The sequence below is a fragment of the Carassius gibelio genome, chromosome A10 (genome assembly GCF_023724105.1).
Source record: "Carassius gibelio isolate Cgi1373 ecotype wild population from Czech Republic chromosome A10, carGib1.2-hapl.c, whole genome shotgun sequence".
Lineage (NCBI taxonomy): Eukaryota > Metazoa > Chordata > Actinopteri > Cypriniformes > Cyprinidae > Carassius > Carassius gibelio.
Genome location: NC_068380.1, coordinates 14,354,729 through 14,374,757, shown reverse-complemented (window position 1 = coordinate 14,374,757; position 20,029 = coordinate 14,354,729). Strand labels below are relative to the sequence as shown.

Here is a 20,029-nt window from a genome sequence, read left to right as displayed (position 1 = left end):
AGGGAGGTGGCGCTTTTGATATATGCCATTATTTGACAGTGTTTAATTGGAGAGTGCATTTGAGAGGCAGCCGTCCCCGCCGCTGGCTTTGCTTCTAATTGCCAGCAGCACCGCGCTTAACGAAGCGAGCAAGAAGGAGCGTGGGTGAGGGAGGAACAGAAAGAGAGAGGGGCCAGGTTTCTATGGCAACAGCACATCAACAGTAGGCAGTAGCCGAGGGGGTAGTTTCATCTTGAAGAAAGACCCTCTCTGCCGAGGCTTCCTCCACAACGAGAAATAAATGCCCCGGCCGCACGTAAACAAAACACCAGCAAAACGGCTCCTTTTTAAGCTCAGCCTGCAGAGTGTGAGGCGAAGCGAAAACCTATCCATTAGAAAGAGATTAATGGAAAAAAACTCAGTGGGTCCTCCCAAAGCAGCCTCGGTTAAATAAGCTGCTACAAGCACCCCTGTCTGCGAAATGTACTTCTATGTGGTCCAGAAACCAGTATCATCCTGATCTCAATTATTATTCATGCAGCTTCACTCGTTTCATCCGCCGTCCTCGGGAACGCGTACGCTGTAGGTGATGTCAACAAGAAACTGAAGAACACCAGCAGAAAAGAAGGCTATCTGATTCATTAATCCTGACTTGTTGAGTATCAGGTATTAAACGCTAATCTTTTGCCTTACTGGGGAGTTGTAGTTATCCTGATGACCATTAGAGGGCAGTTTGGCCTTCTAAACAAGCATAAAGTGCGTTTTCTCACGTTTGTCTGTTTACTCACATACTTGCTCCAAGTATTTACCTCACTTTCTATCTTGTATGTTTCATATTCTTTTGATCTTGTTTATGACTCTCGCTTTTGAAAGCGTTTGTTTGCTGGCTCACATCAATATATTTTTATCCGTGAAAGCTATCATTTCAGAGGTGCGCGAATTATGTAGTGGCATAACTATAAAGACAGCGCACCAAATGAAAGCCGGATTGATTTATTGTCTTTTGTCTCGGCGTTATCATCTTTATGGCTTCGTCTTTATTGTGCTGTCGAGTACTGGAAGGTCTTGGGTGTAATGCTTTAACTCCTTGTTGAGGAGAGAATTAGGTTTCAGAGACTGAGAAAACTCGGGGTCTTGTGTTTTTTGATCATTAATATTGATGGACAGCTTTTGTGAAGTGAGAGCTTCACATGACTAGATCTCACATTCGCTATTCTGTTCTATTAAGTTCCTGTCAGTCTGGCGAAACCGTAACCTTTTCCTCTTTCTCTGTTTACATAGGCAAAGAGACCCGGAATTGGAGAGAAAGAAATTGAGTCTTATATCTTTGTCAGATCAATTTGCTTTATTAATGAAAAAGCTTCATGGAGAGATCACAGTCCCTAGATTCATTCTTAAACAATGACTCACCAAGCAAATGTATTTTCCTTTTTTTTTTCTTCTCTCATTTTATTACAAACTTTGCAAGGACTTATTACAAGGGGTTTGTTTTCAACATGCGGAAACAGAACAAAACCAAACACATGGGAGTCAAACAAACAAGTCGGATCGGACAATCCACTGTTCACAATAAACATAAAATCTGATAAAGCCCTCGGTGACAGGAGCCGGTGAATGACTACGGTGCAGGCATACGACGGCCACATTCACACTGACTCGGCAAAAAAAAGATCAATCCATCCAAGGCAAGATGTGCACATCTCAATAAACACTTTACGATTTGTATATGCCATCGGCTTTTGTTGTAAGATTTAAAAAGCTTCACTTGCATGTACATAAAACTGTACAAAAACAGATCATCACAAGCATTTTTAATCCTATATAAATATAACCAACAATTAAGGATAACAAGTTTTGAACTCTCCTGCAAAAGACATACTTTCAAGGCAGCTGTCTTCAGTTTGGGGTGAATGGTGAAGATGAGTTTTGTGCAGTGAACGTCGCTTTTGTTCTCAAGAAAAGGTTTCTGATCCGGCACTAACATTTCAGCAAGAACAGTAAACGGTTTCTACCAATTATCTTTGGAATTCATGCTCAGCTCGTCGCCTGCTAGACACCACACACGGGGAATGTGGAGAGCTATGTACAGAACACTTTTTAAGAGATGTTTACTACAAACACCAGTTTTCGTTACTCTATGAAGAAAAGTCTCGCTCTAAGGATGAAGAAAAGACTCCCTTGTTTCGTTACGGTCGTCTCATCACATCCAGACATCTAACAGCGAAAGAGCACACATCTAAACACCAGTTTAAAAAACAACCACAAGAAGTGGACATTCCTCCATCTGTCCTCTGGCATTTTGGGCCGAAGGACTCTAGTAGTCTAGACTTAGAATTCCTAGGAATAAAACAGCCAATATAAAGCCAGAGGAGTCGAAACCTGCAATTCAGACTGTCTGAATCAGGCTGGCATCAGAGTGGAGGAAGGTCAAAACCTGCTTCACTCAGAGTTAGAATAGATGAAAGCCTTTAAGTGGTGGTAGAGTTTCGTGGTCATCTCTATCTTTTAGCCATGTTAAGTCCAGGTCAGCGATCTCACACGTTTGCCTGGGAAGCCTGCCTGAAGTGCAGAGGAGAAGCAAGCTGGGCTAATTACGCTGGATCATGACTCTCGCTGGATTATTCTTTTTTTTTTTTCTATTGGAGTCACTAAATGGCTTTGAAAAAAGCATAATGTGCTGTCTTTCCTTAGGCGGGATAATCATTCGCCTTATTTAATCATGGCTACGTCCAGTAATTTCCATACGTTTCAGACTTAATTATTTGGTGAGAGGTGCTGAAGACCGTCGCGATGAGGTAAGTGCATTGAAAATTGCGAATTGCTAAACAACTGAAGCATTTGGACCAGGATCTTTTTCTGTGATCTGTGCTTCCTTTGGGGGCTGGAGAGTTCGCATATGCCAACTGCACCACACTCATTACTCACCCTAATTAAGGAAATGCCCACTGTCAACCCCCCTGCAGACATAAAGCAAGCTCACCCAGGTGTGGAAAAAGTTGAGATATTGAGGCGATGCACCGTGATGCAATAGTAATGATAATGTCCATCAGATATGGTCCTTGAGCACACTAGGTAATCATTGTCAAAATGGTCCCCCAGAGATTCTCTGAAACTTGGAGGGAGCCAGAGCTTCAGAACAGGTTAGATAGTCAGCACAGTGTCAAAGAAAAAAAAGAAATTCCCAACTGATGGAGGGCAGAACAATTTATGAAAAAAAAGGTGGCTGAAATTAGGCAAATGGTGATGTGATCGCTTGTAACATTTGTAATTATTTGATTGTGGGAAAATAAAAGAACATGCACAGTTGACATGCGAAAGACAAGACAGGATTATCAGTCTAATTTGTCCATTGTGATTGTTATATACAACTGTTTTTTAAGGCAATTAATACATTTGTTCTTCAAACAAAGTCTAAATAGGACACACACATTTCATTTAAGACTGTAAAAACTATGTAAACAAAGAAAACATGACAGTGAATATGAGCGTGGCAAAAAGGACTCTTTTGATGGAGACGAGGTTTGTTTGTGGACTTAGCACACACCGTCAGTTTAACAAAACCATACTGATAATTTGAGGGGAAGCAGGTGGTCTCCTCCTCACTGGGGCTGTGCTGTGTGAGCCGTAGGCGTCTTTGCGAGTGCCAGGCAGCGTTTGCACTACATCGTGGGAGTTCAGGAGAGATTCACAGTGCCAAAAAACACAAGTTCTGCCGTATGACACAAAAGTATGCACTCACATTCTCACCTATTGAAGAATGTGCTAATGTACCAAAAGCCACATGTGTTACTTTTTGTGACAGTAGGTCCCCTGATGCATGAACGCACACACCGGCATACGTTAAGATCTGTCATATCGAGTTAATAGATGTTAAACCCACTGCCCGTTCTCCAAGCGCACACACACAGCTATACACCATGCTCCAGCGTGCAGATGGACATACAGAACAGCAGGTGAGGATCTAGGCCCTAGATGGGCACGACGAGGGTCAGGAGCACCATCAGGATGTTTTCCCCTTCACTCCAGCTCGTCTATTCACGTTCCCATATGGCCATTACAAATGTTCAAATCCTCAAAAGCAGTGGTAAATACACACACTTCAGGTGTTCAGGCTGATTTAGATGTAACTTTTGACCTTTTTGTATATACTATTTTTCAACTTGAGCCTGATAGTAATATTCATATATTCACCATACACATGTATTTACAGCATTATTACAGCATGTATAAAGACTGCTCTCCTCTGAGGACAGGATCAGGTTAAGAGTGTCAGACACTCTATGTGGCTCAAGACCCTTTTACAGCAGTATCTCCAGTCCACTATAGCACTTGGTAATCTAGTAGAAGAACCCATGAACATTCTGTAGGCTAGCGAAGCTAAAAGTCGGTTAGTCACGTAAAAGTATGCATCTTTTTTTTTTTTTTATGGTACGCAAAAACAGTATAAAAAGTTTAAAGAAACCACAAAAAATGTTAAAAGTGATAATAAATAGATGCATGTATGAATGAATGAATGGATGAATAAATAAATAAATCTACTTTGACATTATGACAATTGTGTATTTTTCCAATATCCAATTTATATCCTGTCGCAAATTCGATGTTCTATTTTTGCAACCGTGTCTTTGTAATTTCCGGTGCGTGTCAATCAAAGATGGTGGGTGTGGTTATCTCACAGGTATATTTCTCTTTTCGAGGTGTGATTGGATGGGGGATTGGTAGGTGGGAACTCTGATGTCACGCTCAGAGGCACCTCCTCCAGTGGGGCGTGGCCACTGGGGTTGTGGTCACTACTGGAGTAGGCACTACGGGAAGGTGGGAGGCGTGGCCTGTTCTCCTCTGCTCCCAGCCTCACGCTCCCATTGGCCAGGCGTCCCAAGCTCCCCCTCTCCTGATAAGGCACAAACGTGGACAGTTTAGGGGGATTGCGGGTCTTGCGGACGGGCGAAGGCTGACCAGGCATCCAACAAGCATCTGAGTGACCCAGCTCGCTACACTCCTGACTGCAGTTTCCCGTCATGGCAACATCAGGCAGTGAGCGAATATCTGTGAGAAGAAGGCACACAAAAAACAGTCTTTAATGACGAGTAAATTATATAAAAGAACAGAAAATCAAAACTTATTTTGTTGTACCGGGTGAGTCACAGAGACACTGCAGTTCACCTAGCGTAAAATGCAAGCAACTAACAGGGAATACACAAAGAGCTGCCAGTGGTTGCTATGCACTGTGGTGTGGTTGCCATGTGAGAGGCAGTATTTGCTATGCACAGTGCTGTTGTTATGGACTGCATACTGGGATTTCTTCAGTGGTTACTGTGGGTCAGATTTTTCTGGTTTGATTCTTTAAAGTCCTTTGAATTGAAATGATTTCTTCATAGTGTAGGCATTCCGACTGACGGTTGCTAGATGCATTCGAATGTATGCATGCCCACATATGTATTGGAAGTTTGATGGCAAAACGGCGGAAGTGCAATTCACTTTTCCCTGCATTTATGTCCCTTGGGCTGCAATCCCTCGATATTCGTGTCTTGAATATTTATGCACAAATAAACATACAGGCATGCTTGCATTCAGTATCCTACATTCAACAGTAAATGAGATCCACCAAGGCCCCTGAAGGAAAATTCAGCACTAAGGCTTCAAGATTGGCAGGTCTGAAATTAGTGAGCCTCTGATTGCTATCCATTTTCCATTCCACTGTTCCCTAATTAATTAAACAGGGCCGAGACCCAGTGACCTCATTCTGATAGAGCCATTCAGAGAGCTACATTAACACACACTCCCTGTAATCCGCCAACCACATGCTCTCTCTCTCAGGAGCCGTTCCACTCTGTGGACCACATTCCTCACCCTTGTGCATTAACACCAGAGGTTTTCAGTCTCTCAGTTATGAACCCGCGTGGGGCTGCTGGAAATGCAGATGGAGTCATGGTCTTATTTTTTATCATAGTCTAGGAGAAAAATCTTTAGAAAACAGTAAAATAACAAAATTACTTTGTGACAAAGATAAGAATTTCAAGTAGTGTTGGGAATTTAGGACCGAAAGGAAGCATTTGTGTTATTTGTTATTTGTATATATTTGATTCTAACCACGTCATGGCAACGAATAGAGAAGTCAGCAATGCTATTTATTAGTATTGTGCATTTAGACACAACAGCAAAGGTGCTTTTTATCCCAGATGCCATACTTTTATATTTTCTTCGGTCATTGAAAAACATTATTTTATTACTTTGACCAACATCAAAAATAATAAAGAAGACCATTGATCCTATATGGAATTGGTTGCGGAACACAGAACAATAAGAACCAGTGTTGGAGAAGCCACTCTGAAACTATAACTTGATAAGTTACAAGCTACTCATAAGTTAAAGTAGTTAAGCAACAGTCAAGCTACCCTTCTTAAAAAGTAGCTAGCTACACTACAAGTTGCTACCAGAAAGTAGCTAGCCTTAACTACCCTTTGTTCACAATGACATATATCAGAAATACCTGAATAAGTGTTAATGAGGAATGTTTTAAGTAAAATATTTGTTATTTAAAACAACATTGCAATACAATTATGTTGTCAAAGACTATTGTTTTATTCCAAACAATATAATATCTCAGGCTGTCAGAAGTAAAAGTTCAACACTGCATCACATTTAGCATTGCAATACAAATATATATATATATATTTAAGTAGCTTGAATTAAACTCACAAAATTATTTTCTCAAAAATATTGTGTAAAAGATGGCTTTTCCCTGGAAAAAGTAATTAGGACCTGGAAAAGCTACATTGTTTTAAAAGTAGCTGAGGTACTGTCGAACTACTAAAAAATGTAGTTACATTAGTAGTGTCAGTATTCCACAACACTGTTAAGAACCTCTGATCTACCTGCAATGTTACCTTTCTCTCCACTTTCAATTATCGCCACAGTTTCAAACAGAGACCGAGAAAATGAAGAGAAAAGTAGTGAAGACCCTTAAATGTGCAAGAGATCTACAGATGGCAGCCCTGAGGCAGACGCTGGGGCCCAGGGGACGTACCTCCACTGGCATTGAACATCCAGACAGCTTTAATGCACTCATTAAATAAAGCTCTGTGAGGCTCCACCGGCACAACATAACTGACAGTTCTCTCCACACGAAAACACGACACTGACCCCACCACCGCACAAATGAACGTATGCTTCAAAAAAACTCCCAGTAAGCAGGAGCCGACATGGTCAATACATCAAAGAGGTCTTGAATAGGCTAAAAGAGGGCGTTTACTGGAGGAGGAAAGAGGCTTTATGTCTCACCAAACGGAATAGATCAACTCACCCCTCTGGAACAAACACATTAAGAGTTCTACAGTCCTGTTTGTTTGTGTGCGAAAGGGCTAGATTGTGTGGGAGAAAAAAGTGTGTGGTGAACTCGGAATATAATTGAGGATGTGCATTAGAGGCACAACCTGTGTGTGTATGAGGGGTAGGATGTGCGTAGGAAAGGGAGCATGTGTGTTAGATGATGTTACTGTCCATGTGCTTGAGAAGTAATAGTGTTTGCACGTGTTTGTGCAAGAAGGATGTGTGCTACAGATGGTGTTTGAAAAGTGAGGTGTTGGGAGTATAGAAATGTGTGTGTGTGTGTGTGTGTTGCGTGCGTTTGTGATATCCTTGTGGCTCTATGTAGGCAGGCGTGAAAACAGTTTCTTACATTTATTATCCATTACTGGATCTCATTTCTTCCAGTATATATATACATATACTGGAAATTATAGAATAATAGCCAATTAAATGCAGATCTACTTGAATGATTTGAAGTAGTTTTAGGTGAACAAATGAAAACGGGAAAGGAAAGCATGCATTTAGATGTGAGCACAAGAGAAAACGTTAAACAAGTACTGTAGTTTATAAAGCAGTTACTTTAATTCTGATTCTAAATTCTGATTAAGTGTGCCACATTTGGACTACTATGTATGCAACTGTTCAGGTAACTTGTGTGCTACATTGTGGAAAAGTTTATATATATATATATATATATATATATATATATATATATATATATATATATATATATATATATATATATATATATATATATATATATATATATATATATATAACAGAAACTATTTTTTTTTCCACTACTGGTGTATTTTATAATATTTCAGTTCCTTACCACACCTTACCCACAATACAATCAGTAAGTGTGTTTACATGCACTTTACAAGACTTATTCAATTGATTTAGTGTTATTCAGTTCATCTTTTTAAAATGTCAGGTACACTGTTACACAAAGTTAATAAAACAAAGAATACGGGAACACACTATACAGAAAATATTGTTTACTTCTTTCTGCTTCAAAATGTCATGTTAAAATCAAAGTGTTACTTGCCATTTCTTGTTTTTTTTTTTGGGAAATCCAACACACAGCCCGAAATAACATGATCGTAACTCAGCTTTGTCCAGCATGTATAGGGGAGAACCGGGGCGAAAGTAACACGGGACGAAAGATTATAACTGCCTTTCAAAGCTTCGAGTAGCTTACTGTTTTTATAAATTACATTTCACATCTTAAAGTTGTGTGTGTTTTGGTGTTTACTGTGATTGGCATTAGAGGTCAACCGATAGTGGATTTTACAGATACTGATAGCTAGGTTGGATCACACTGGCCGATGCGATTAATCAACCGATAAAATGGATTTAAAATGGATACTGTATGAAAACTAAAATACTGCTTTACTGTTAAAAAAAATAAATAATAATAAATAAATAAATAATCTGAAACTAAAAACTGAAGGTGAATCAAAATGTATTGAACCATACTTTGTAAATGAATACAAATATTAATATTAATTATATATTGATAATTAAGGTTAGTTCCAAGTTCATTCAATGTTAACAGTAGCAACTTTAAAATTTCAAAATGTTTAAGTAAATGTTGAAATTCACAATACACAATAGAATGAACAATACTTCTACAGCTTTCAGTAATCTTAATGTTACAATGGACTCTTATCAATGTGACTCATCAATGTGCTTTCTCACATCACTAGCTTTAAATATGCAAATTTTCTGACTGAAAAATACATTCATGTGACCAGCTGTATATAAACTAATGACAACAGATGGTAAGAATTATGAAATAAAAGAGCGCCAGCCTCACATGTCAAAACAAACATCACAAGGTGTCAGATTTTTGCCTTCAGAGGCCACTCTCATGTTGTAATGACAGCAGGACCATCTCAGCCAGTCAAGTAACTGACGCAACCCAGAAAACTATCGGCATGGATTTTTGTTGATAGCGATTGTTCCAGCAATCAAATATCATGCTGATTAATCTGCAAAACTGATCAGTCGGTCGATCTCTAATTGGCATTTTGTATGGGGTTTGGACCATGCATGGGTGTTCTGTCTGTACAACAAAAGTTTGAAACCGTTTTGGTTTTCACAGCACACAACCTGAGACCAAAAGGAAGTCAGAAAAAGGAAAGATGAAAGAGCACAAAAAAGGTAAACTGCATGCTACAAGCACTTCGCCATGACCACCTTAGCATGCAAAACTTGCCCGACCTTCATTTTTAGACACATGTAAGGGTGGGTTTGCAGTGTTCTTGCATCAGGGAACCAGTGGGATGACTGGTCTCGTTGATCAGTGGCAGGCTTCCTTTCAGTCTGATCTCCAGCTGGGGGGTAGTGGGGAGGGGAAATGGGCATGTTGCTCTTCCTGAGATTTCACAGAACACCTCCTTTTTGATCTGGCGTGCACACTTTCTAACGTACCCTCAGCCTTTTGTCCTCTCTCTGTCTCTCTGATCCTCTATTTCTAGTTATTTTTCTGAATGACTCTCTTTACCTTGCTTTTCTGCTTTTATTCTCCCACCCCCTCCCTTCCTCTTTTACTTTCTCTCCAATCTGCCACTTTTTTCTCTCCGTTCGTCTCTCCTCTCTTTCCTTCTACCTGCTGCTTTTGAGTGTGCCGCTGTGCTCTAATCAGCTGGAAATTACAGTCCAGTTCACGGAAAAGCACACCAAATGAAAAGAATCTGACGCCACAATTGTCCACAGTTTTAATCAAATGTGCAAAATGCTCATGTAATTATAAGAATCTATTATCAAAAATCAGGTGCCCTGTGGTTAACCACGAAAGAAAAACAATGATGTCTATATTTCTGTAATAATTTGTGGCAGTTGTTTTCTTGTGGAGGGAAAATGACACAGCTTGGTTTAGCCTGACATGCTGAGGTTATTATCAGACACAGAAGCTCCTCTAACAAGCTGGCACTGCTGAGTACATCATGTTCCTTTCTAGAGCAACCAGGAAAGACAAAGAAAATGAGAGAAATCAGCTGAGAAAATAACACAAAATAAGACAGATCTTGGAATCCTTCACATAATTGCGGAGATATCCCAAGAAGGATACATATTTAAGAAGTAATGATGGCAAATTTTCAGGTGCTGAAGCATTATGGACGTCTAGTGTCCTGTGTTTGTTTCCATTACAAGGACATTTCTGTTGCTCTATGAAAGCATAGAGCTTGATTTCTTGGTTACAAAACCTTTCATATTTGGAGTTAGAGGGGTTTTTGAGGGCTTAGGAACTAGCATTTTTACAAACTCGTTCATGTTTACCCATATTTCAATGTCTACCTACTCAGTGTGGGGCTTTTGTTAAACTAATCTCTACTTCTAAATATTTCACTCCAGAAAGTACAAAAAAGATTTCAAGGAATATTTGATTCATTATTGAACACAGCTCTACTCTATTTTTGTACTTGAGTGTGTTGATTGTTGCTTGGAACATTTGGGTTACTGCAGTTGTCTTTGGTGTCCATTTTCCTCCTCCAGTGTTTGGCATGCTGTGCCATGCATTTCCATTTGAGAACGAATGGAATGGATGAAAAACTTCTTCTAGAGGACCTAAGGAACCTCTAAGTGGAGATCTGTGCGGGATTGATTTTTCAGTTCCGTCCCTACAAGATTATGTCCCGTTGGACAATATCCAACCCTGCAATTGTAGACAGTTTCTACCTTAAAATAAATTGTAACTTTTACTTTTAGATAATAGTATTTTGTGGAAGCCCCACGATTGATTGCTTTCTTCAGCTTCCTGCACACACACATTGTCATCTTTCCTCTTGCACTCAGAAATTCAGAACTTGTCCCATGCTGCATTCAGTGACATCAGATGCAGACCTCTACCTCCAAGAGAGGAAAGGGAGAGATTGGGAGGTAGGGGCCATTTTGATGAACTGATTAGCCACTCACTTCTGCCAGGTCCCTCTGATGGGCAGTAATTTATGAGCTAGGGATCATTTTCCTCTTGGCGCCGGAGTGGTGCTGCTTGGCTGTAGCATGTCCTAGGTTTTATTATGGTGATTGCTGGCGTTCATATGGTCGTATCTGGCTTTGATGCAACACAATTTGGCACTATCAGTTTGCTGTTGGATTAAGGGGTAAAAATTAAAGTCTGGCTTCCCGGAGTGTGACTGTATAATCACAAAGCTTTAGAGCATGGAGCGAATGGACAATGGTGTGTATGGCCGCATCAATACATGCGAGGGAACGTGTACTGTCTGCAGACTTTCAGCATATGTTTGACACCACAGAGCGTGTTGCCAATGGCTTGCTGGTGAAGATGGAGAGTGGCCACAGTGGACTTGCTCCTCTCAGCACTGCTGAAAATAAGGAAGTACATGTCAGAGCCACACAGCCTGCTCCCTCTAGTGCCATCCATCATGGCAGGCCAGTTCAGTAGTTAGAGAGCGCTTCGCTGCTTCTCCGTGTATGCGTGCGTGTGTGAGATGGAGGCATGAGCCCCAGGGCATTTCTTTGCCTTTATGAGCAACCCAACTGGGGTGGAAGTGGATTTGGCTGCAAGCCCGCAGTCTCAAAAAGAGTGCCCTTCACTCTATCTGCTCTAAGAGAGCTTTGTCATTGTGGTGCAGAGGTGGGGCATGGACAGAAACTGTGTTGAATATAATTTCTCCTTCCGATTTGTGTCAATAGCATTATACAATGGTCTGTAAAGAGGAAGATTTCCAATTTGCCATCATTTCCTCCTTCCTCCCACCGTTGAATTTAAAAAGAATAAAAATTAGCCCAAAATCTGTCATCATTTACCCACCCTCCTGTTGTTCCAAACCCATAAGACTTTGGTTAACCTTTCCTAAAACATTAACACAGAGCTTAATTTGTAAATTGCGAGGTAGCACTTTATTTTACAGTCCTGTTCCCCATGTACATACTATAATAGTAATTACAATAACTATGTAAAAACTAGGTACTAACCCTGAACCTACCCCTAAACCTAACCCTGCCCCATGTAGTTACCTTGTATTACCAGAACTTTCTTAGATAAATACACTGTAAGTACACTATAAGTACATGTAAGTACACATACTGTAAAATAAAGTGCAACCAATTGCGATGTACCGGAAGAAGCGGGGTAACGGATCCAGCATGTTACAGGAGGGATTGGTAACGGATCATTCGCACAATCACATTGGTGGACCAGTTGAAGTGATTAATAGCATGCATCAGTTGCTTTCAGGGTCTGTACGGTCAATAATAACCGGGAAAAGCCATACAATTTTCAAAATAGCAATTTTCAGGCCTGAAAAAGTTTTGAAAAAGTAAAAAAACTAACAAAAAAAACAAAACAAATACAACTTATAACTTTATATTTAATCATGTCCTAAATTTGGGTGGGGGAGTTGCGTGTAGCTACTGTATATCACATAGTTTTACATTCCCGCAGATTTCAAGTTCATAATGAGGCAAATCCCTGCATTTATTCAATATAGTATGTAGGTTAGATGAACAAATAAATTCACGCAAACTATAAGATTAAATCAGTCATTATGAAATCAGCGTTTGAAACCATGAACTCTCTAAGAGCGCGCTTCACATCAGTGCATCTTGTCTGCATTATAGACAAGCTGCTGCATGCTGCATGCTGAGATACAAGACTTTCACTCACATTTTGGCACAGCTGACAGAACTGTAACTTGACTAATTGGGTCATTGTTGCATTGTCACTAAAATGTATAATTTGCACATCTTTGCACATCTTGTGCGCTCCAGAGGCTGTATTCTGTACACTCATAAAGTCACATCCAAAGTGCACGGGTATAAAGCCGTCTCGCGAGTTATTTTTCGTAGTTTGTTGAGCTTAAGTGACCAAATACACACAAAATGATGTCTGAATGGCCTTCCTGGTGAGTATCCTCTTTAGCACTGTAGGTTCCTAAATGTAAACAGTTGAGAAAGAAAACGCATGTGTAACAGTAAGGATCCGTGCATTCGGTTTTTGTGTGAGCAGCCTCATGTGAGCAGCAGCCATTCACGTCACATCTTTTGCGCGCAGAAGTTTATTTCAAATGTAGATGTGCACTCAAGATTTTTCATGACATATATGCATGCTGTAGGTCAGCACGGACGTCTTTCAGTGGCGTGTGAGGAGGGGGGTCTGCCAAAATTAGGTGCCGAATCGGATTTCGAAGGTGCCAGATTAGGCTTGTTCCGGCACAAATTAAGCCCTGCATTAAGATATAATAAATGAAACCTGAGAGGTAACTGTCCCACCTCAGTGTAACCAAAACTTAAAAGATTAAAAAAGGTTACAAAGGCACTGTAGTTTTATATGTGTGTGTGTGTGTGTGTGTTCTTACGTAAAAAAAAAAAAAAAAGTCCTCAATTTTTTTTTATAAATAAATAAACAATGATACAATAAAACAAAAAAGCAAAGGACAAACACAATAGAAAATAGTTACAAGTGAAGTAAACAGTGCTTTAAGTTTTTTGTATGCAAGTCTGAAGTATTCAGCTTACAGTCTAATACAGAAACTGAACAATAGAATTTAAAATAAAACAGCATAGTCTTCACTTTAAGAATTGAACTTGCTTTGTTTATTATTATTCAGGCTACAGATGTCCTTCAATCAAGAGCAGTGAGTGATTTTTTCTTTGTCTTTTGATGTTTTATTAATATTAAGCACACAGACAGCAGCTTGTCTGTCACATGAAGAGCTGTACGTATCCAACATACTGTTACTCATATTTTCACTCTAAACTCTTTAAGTTCACTTAAGACCCTGACTAGGGTTTACGTGTATAATCAAGCACTGCATTTTTTTTTTTTTTTTTTTGCTTCTATTTAACTGTTTAAGCTGCTAAAACTTGTGTTATGTTCTACAGTGTGAAGAGGCTCCATTCGCCCCATAATGTGTCTAATTTGCTCAGGAACCCCCTTACAGAGACTGTGGAGCTCCAGTCTGAGCTCAGATATGTTGTTCTTCCCTCTTTGTTTTGAGCTAATCCTCTGTCCGTCTTCGGCTCATCACAACCCATTAGCCACTGTTCTGCAACGTCAGTCCGTAGCAACTGCACTTTTTAAAATTATCCCCCGCGTCTCCATAATGTCTAACAGTTCTTCTCACTCCTCTAACTTAAAATCTACAATGTCAACTTCCACAACTTGTGTGTGTTATTTATTGGGTTATTTTGTGCTATGTGTATTGTAATGTTCTCCATTTGTCAGAGAATCAAAGTTGTTTATTCTGTGAGCAATCCACAATGGCAGTATAAAAGGTTTTGCTTCTGATTAGCATACAAGCACACACACTTACTGAAAGCATGCTCAAATCAACTGCTCACAAAAAAAAAAAAAATAAAAAAAAAAAATAACTGAATCTACTGACACTTGCTGAAAAAATCTATTGAAGCACCAACATTTCAGCTTTACTGGTGTTTATGAATTAACTAATACATCATGGCTATTCAATAAATAATAATGGAGTGCTATATTATTGACTTTCACAGTGAATTAAATGACTTCGGGCTGGACTACGTATGCAGATCGAGATGAAACTTGGATCAGAGATGAATTATATGTGGCATGAAGATGAGAAATCACACTGCAGCAAAGGCATGCTATAGCTTGATATAGCGTTTGAGTCCACATGATGTAACTGGGCTCTATTTGCTGGAAAATGAGCGAGGGGCAGGCGAGAGGTTTGAAAGGTCTTATTTGTGCTTTATTGTAGTGTAACATGATGATGGTATAATCAGTTTCATTGAGGTTCAAACCGAAGGCTGATGTTGATGTTCCGTGAAGGCGATAATCATCTAATTTTTATCTATTTTTATCAGCTCACATTGCCGAGACCCCATCAAGCCCTGAACCCACTTCTGTACTTTGAGCGATCCACTTTGTCCTAATGACAGATGTTATCTGCACCACTTGGGCCAGATCGGCCTGCGGTCATTACACACAATCCTGGGTAAACATCAGAGCGGTGTGTGCAGGGAGGGCTAAAAAAGGTGCTTGGAGAGGAGGAAGAGAGTACACCTGGAAAAAGTACTCAGATCAGATTGGACTGCAGAATCTCAATGTTTATTAAATAAATAAAATAAACATCTAAATAATATTAAAATGATTAATTTAATGACTTTGTTGAGGCCATTTATATCTACCTCTTGCAGTACTCTCCTTTAGTGTTACACACACTGAGACACTAAATACTTTCAAAGTGTGACAAAGTGAATTAAGCAGAAAGTGCTGCATGCTTGGGCTGGAAGGTGCAGCTTGGTTTGTTGAAATGAAGCAAACATTTCGCAAAGTTACTATAGTTATTGTTCTTGGTAAGAACTGGCCTTTACACAAATATATATATATATATTTTTAATATAAAAAAATATTTTCTTTTGGCTAGAACTATAATCCCAATTGTTTTTTTTTGTTTTGTTTTTTTTTTTTATGGTTAGTGCTTTCGTTCATTTGTTAATTCATCTCGTTCATAGCCTTGTTCACTTTCATTATATGTGCCTTAAAAAGAAATATGGGACAGTTGAAGTTATTTTCTGAACCGGAACCCTCTTTTAAACCGGCAGTGACCCACTCTCTCGATGTCTCCTCACTCTGTTTGCATTCAACCAAACTCTGCAACACAGATACATCTGAGCCCTAGTTGTTGGTTTTTTCTTGCTACTGCACTGTAACTGTAAACGGCGCAGTGCTGAACAATAAAGGAGGTAAAAAAAACGATAGCACAATGAGCACAATAGCTGTGCTGCAACCTACTGGCATTAAGGCCAGAGAGCCACTGACAGCTCACCTCTTGAGGGTAAACAGAACCAGGACACATTGTTTCACCCCCTCCACCTGAAACAAACAAACAAAAAAAATACTGTCTGAAAAATCGAGAACATCAGATGCACCTCTCTCTTGTGGGGAAGGTTGAGCAGAGAGCAGAGAGGCTGGCTCGGGCCTCTGCAATCAATTCTACTAACAGGCAGGGACTCTGACAAGGCCTAACGCCATCTGTCTGAACAGAGCCATGCCCCGCGTCGTCACGCCACACTGGCACCCGGGCAACAACCCAAGCTGGCACCCAGAAGACAAACAAGCCCCCTCAGACTAACACTCCGTTCTTCAGTCTGTCCCTCTTTCTTCCTCTCTTTCATCACACGCATTGTCACATACAGAACAAACAAAGACACGTCATCTTTGGTTCACCCAACAAACTAGTGAATGATCACACATAAACAAGAATCACTAACAAAACTAAAGTAAAAAATACTGACTTGCAAAGCGACATGAGATGTGAACGTGACGGGATTGAATGAGCTAGGGACACATTGAAAATGGTTTCAGTAAAACCCAGAGGTGTAAAAAGTACTCAAAGATTTTCTCAAGTGAAAGTACAAGTTCTCAGTAAAAAATTTACTCATTTAAAAGTACAAGTATCTGGTCAAAAACATACTTGAGTAAAAGTAAAAAGTACAACTTTAAATTGTACTCAAGGATTTAAAAATTAGAAGTACATAAATATATACAGGGAAAGGGATTAAAAGGAATGTCCATCCTTTCCACCCTCATGCCATCCTATATGAGTTTCATTTATCAGATGAACACAAACTAAGAGTTTTAGAAAAAAAAAAAAAAATCTTTATATAATGAAAGTGTATAGGACATCCAAAATGACACTTCCAAAACTATACACAAAGAGAATATGACCCTAACTCATGCAACCCCTGTTAATGAATTACTGACTTCTTAAGTGAAACGCATATGTAAGAAAAATACAAATACCAATATTTGAATCACTTTGTGTGGTTTCTGAAGTGGTCCTGTCCCCTTGCATTATATGGACTAAAAATCTTTGCTTGTGCTCATGTGAAGAAAGAAAGTCATGAACATCTGGGATGACAGAGGTTCAGTAAATGGTGAGAGAATTTTCATTTTTGTTGAAACAATCCCTTTGAAGAGCAAGAGGACAATTACAGTAATCTTTTAAATGTTTATTTGGGGCATTTAGTTTTTTTCTTAGCAAATTTTGATAAATAATTATTTGTGACTAATAGTATTAATTAATAAGAAAATAATGCAATTATTAAGATTAAAAAATATATATAATAATTCACTGACAGTCCTAATTCCTGCTTAATGTTTCATATAATGACATATTGTAAATACAATTTATCCACCAACTGGTAAGAAAATCCCTAATCACAAATTGCAATTTATTTAGCATATAATGTTTATTTAAACACTTTTTTTGGAGATTTGTAACATTCAATAAAAACCAAATCCGACAAAAATAATTGTATTTCAATTCTCATCACTGACTTAATTTGCACTCAATTTTGTGCGTTCAGCTAATATATTACATAGCTGCACAACTTTGCTACCTCAGTATGCTTCCTCAGATTTAATGGTGAACTTTCGAAGCCAGACATTTACCTGATGAAAGTTATAATTGAAGTAGAAATATGTGTGTTTGATGCATGAAAACAATGATCATAAGTTCTCTAATCAGGCACACATGAGCTTCTGCTTTAAAATTAAAATGAAAAGTGCACTTGGTTAAACCACACATCTGGACATAAACAGTTATAACATTATTATCCATTACCATACATACTATATACATTGCCACCTACAGCACAAAGAAAGATGTGCAATCTTTGTTTTACCCAACAAATTAATGAACGATCACACATAAACACAAATCACTCGCAAACAAGACCAATCGCCAAAGCGATGCAATACTTGACCGTGACATGCAATTGAACGAGTTCTGGAAACAATGAAAATTATTTCATTAAAATCCAGAAATTGGCAGGGTTTAAAATATATATTTTTTTTTAAAGTAGGACATAAATATTATTGTAGTACGCTTTGCAAGAATATACTACTCAAGTCTTTCCAAAATGTCACTTTTAATTCAATTCTTTACTTTCCGTTTCTTTTAACTTTTTGTACAAAATTTACTAGCAATTTCTGAATGAAAATCCTTCACCAAAGTTTTCTCAGTGTCCCCTTCACGTGGCTCTTTAAAATGTTAAAAGCACACTTGTTTATTACGCATGTCTGGATATATACCAGTTATTAAGTTCTTCTCCATTGCCATACATGCATTCATTATCAAATACAGAACAAACAAAAATACGTCATCTTCAGTACACCCAAAAACTAGCAAACGATCACACACAAATCACTCACAAACAAGACCGACCACTAAAGCAGCATGAGATCTGAATGTGACGTGTGACTGAACGAGCTCGGGACACAATGAAAAATGTGTTCATTAAAACCAAGAGCTTGAAACTAAGAGAGAATCTGTCAAAAGAGTTACAAAAAAACGTGCTACATTATTAGGACTTCATAAGGCACCAGAAACATCACAGGAACGAAGAAGAAAGAATCACACAGCATTGCTAAAGTTCCTCATCATTATGCATATGCCATTTTATTCCATTTTATCTCTGTCTCTTTTTCCACTCTGGCCATATGTGCGGTGGCTCATGTTGGGGCTTCAAAAGGAGGCTCAGCCAGGCCACATGCAAATACCCCCATCTGGGGATCAAACAGCCCAAGCTGATCACCACACATAGGACACGCTGTGGGCATCGAGATGTGGTCAAACGTCACCGCTGACCTGTGTAAAACTCCCAGCGAGCTCTCAGGGACAAAACCTGTGCACTTGCCTCTCCCTGTGGGACGAGCGAGTGCTTGTCTTAAAGAGTACAAAAGCAATCTAACACGAGGAGGACCCAATATCAGTGCCTTAGAGACCAAGTGTTCTGACAATCCTGTCTAATGAGCCTTTAAAAGTGTTTCTGATAGTCAAATTATTCCAGACACACGCAAGACTGGATTGTCGTTAGAAAACTGCAACGTTCGATACAAAAAAACATGCTTGATAATTCCTTCATAAATCAAAATTAGCAGCCCTAATCAGAGTCAAACAGCCACTTATGAGGAAGGAATGATTCATCAGCGTCAATCCTTGCTCTTTTTCCTTCTCTCTCGAGTGGAGGAAGCCACAATAAAGAGAAAATCAGCATTTGCAAGAATATGATTGTTCGCTGGCTGTCACTCGGATTGTCTACATTAATGAGTTCTGTACACCTGGCTCGTCCAATCAAACGAGTCCAATTAAGAGAGAAGATTAAAACTCTGAACCTGTTATGGCAGACGTTCACACTGCTAGCGCTGTCTGTCTTGAAAAATCATAATCAAAACTGGGTGAGCCTGTATACATTAGTACACAAATCTCTATTTTGGGTGGCCTCTGTGTTGCCATATATGTATAATACAGAACAGCATCTAGAGTGAAGCGCAAGCTGTTGTAGTACACTGAAATTCTTGTCGCCATTGTAGTGATGTTTCTATATACAGGCAAGTTCATTTGTAATGCATTTACTGTAACTCAAGCAGATGGGACCACATATGAACACACTAACCACTCAAAACAATCACTGAAGAGAAATAAGTGGCCTGTCATAAACTGTACACTTTTGATTTCATGTTCATTTTTCATCATATAATGCTAATATGATACTAATAAGCATTAGCTAGCACTTAAACTAATGACGCTCATCAATTTTAATAATATCCACGATGATGACAGATTTATTGAAAGATTGCATTCAATACAACTACAAAGACTGACAGTCATTCAGTCCATGGGAAGCGATGACTTTTTCCTGTTTATTAACTATGGAGTATAAAATGATTTCTAATTAACATTAATTATTATACAGCACTGTATCATTTATTTGCCTACATATGGTGACA

General features: G+C 39.0%; 1 protein-coding gene across 1 annotated transcript in view; it reads right to left on the bottom strand.

Annotated features, from left to right (window-relative positions):
* Positions 1-1,305: 1,305 nt before the first annotated feature.
* LOC128021281 (protocadherin-1-like) overlaps positions 1,306-20,029 on the bottom strand; it is a 77,853-nt gene continuing 59,129 nt past the window's right edge. The window contains exon 5 of the mRNA XM_052608385.1: positions 1,306-5,025. Within this exon, the coding sequence (XP_052464345.1) occupies positions 4,652-5,025 (374 nt within the window). The 3' untranslated portion in view covers positions 1,306-4,651. The remainder of the gene's footprint in view (positions 5,026-20,029) is intronic.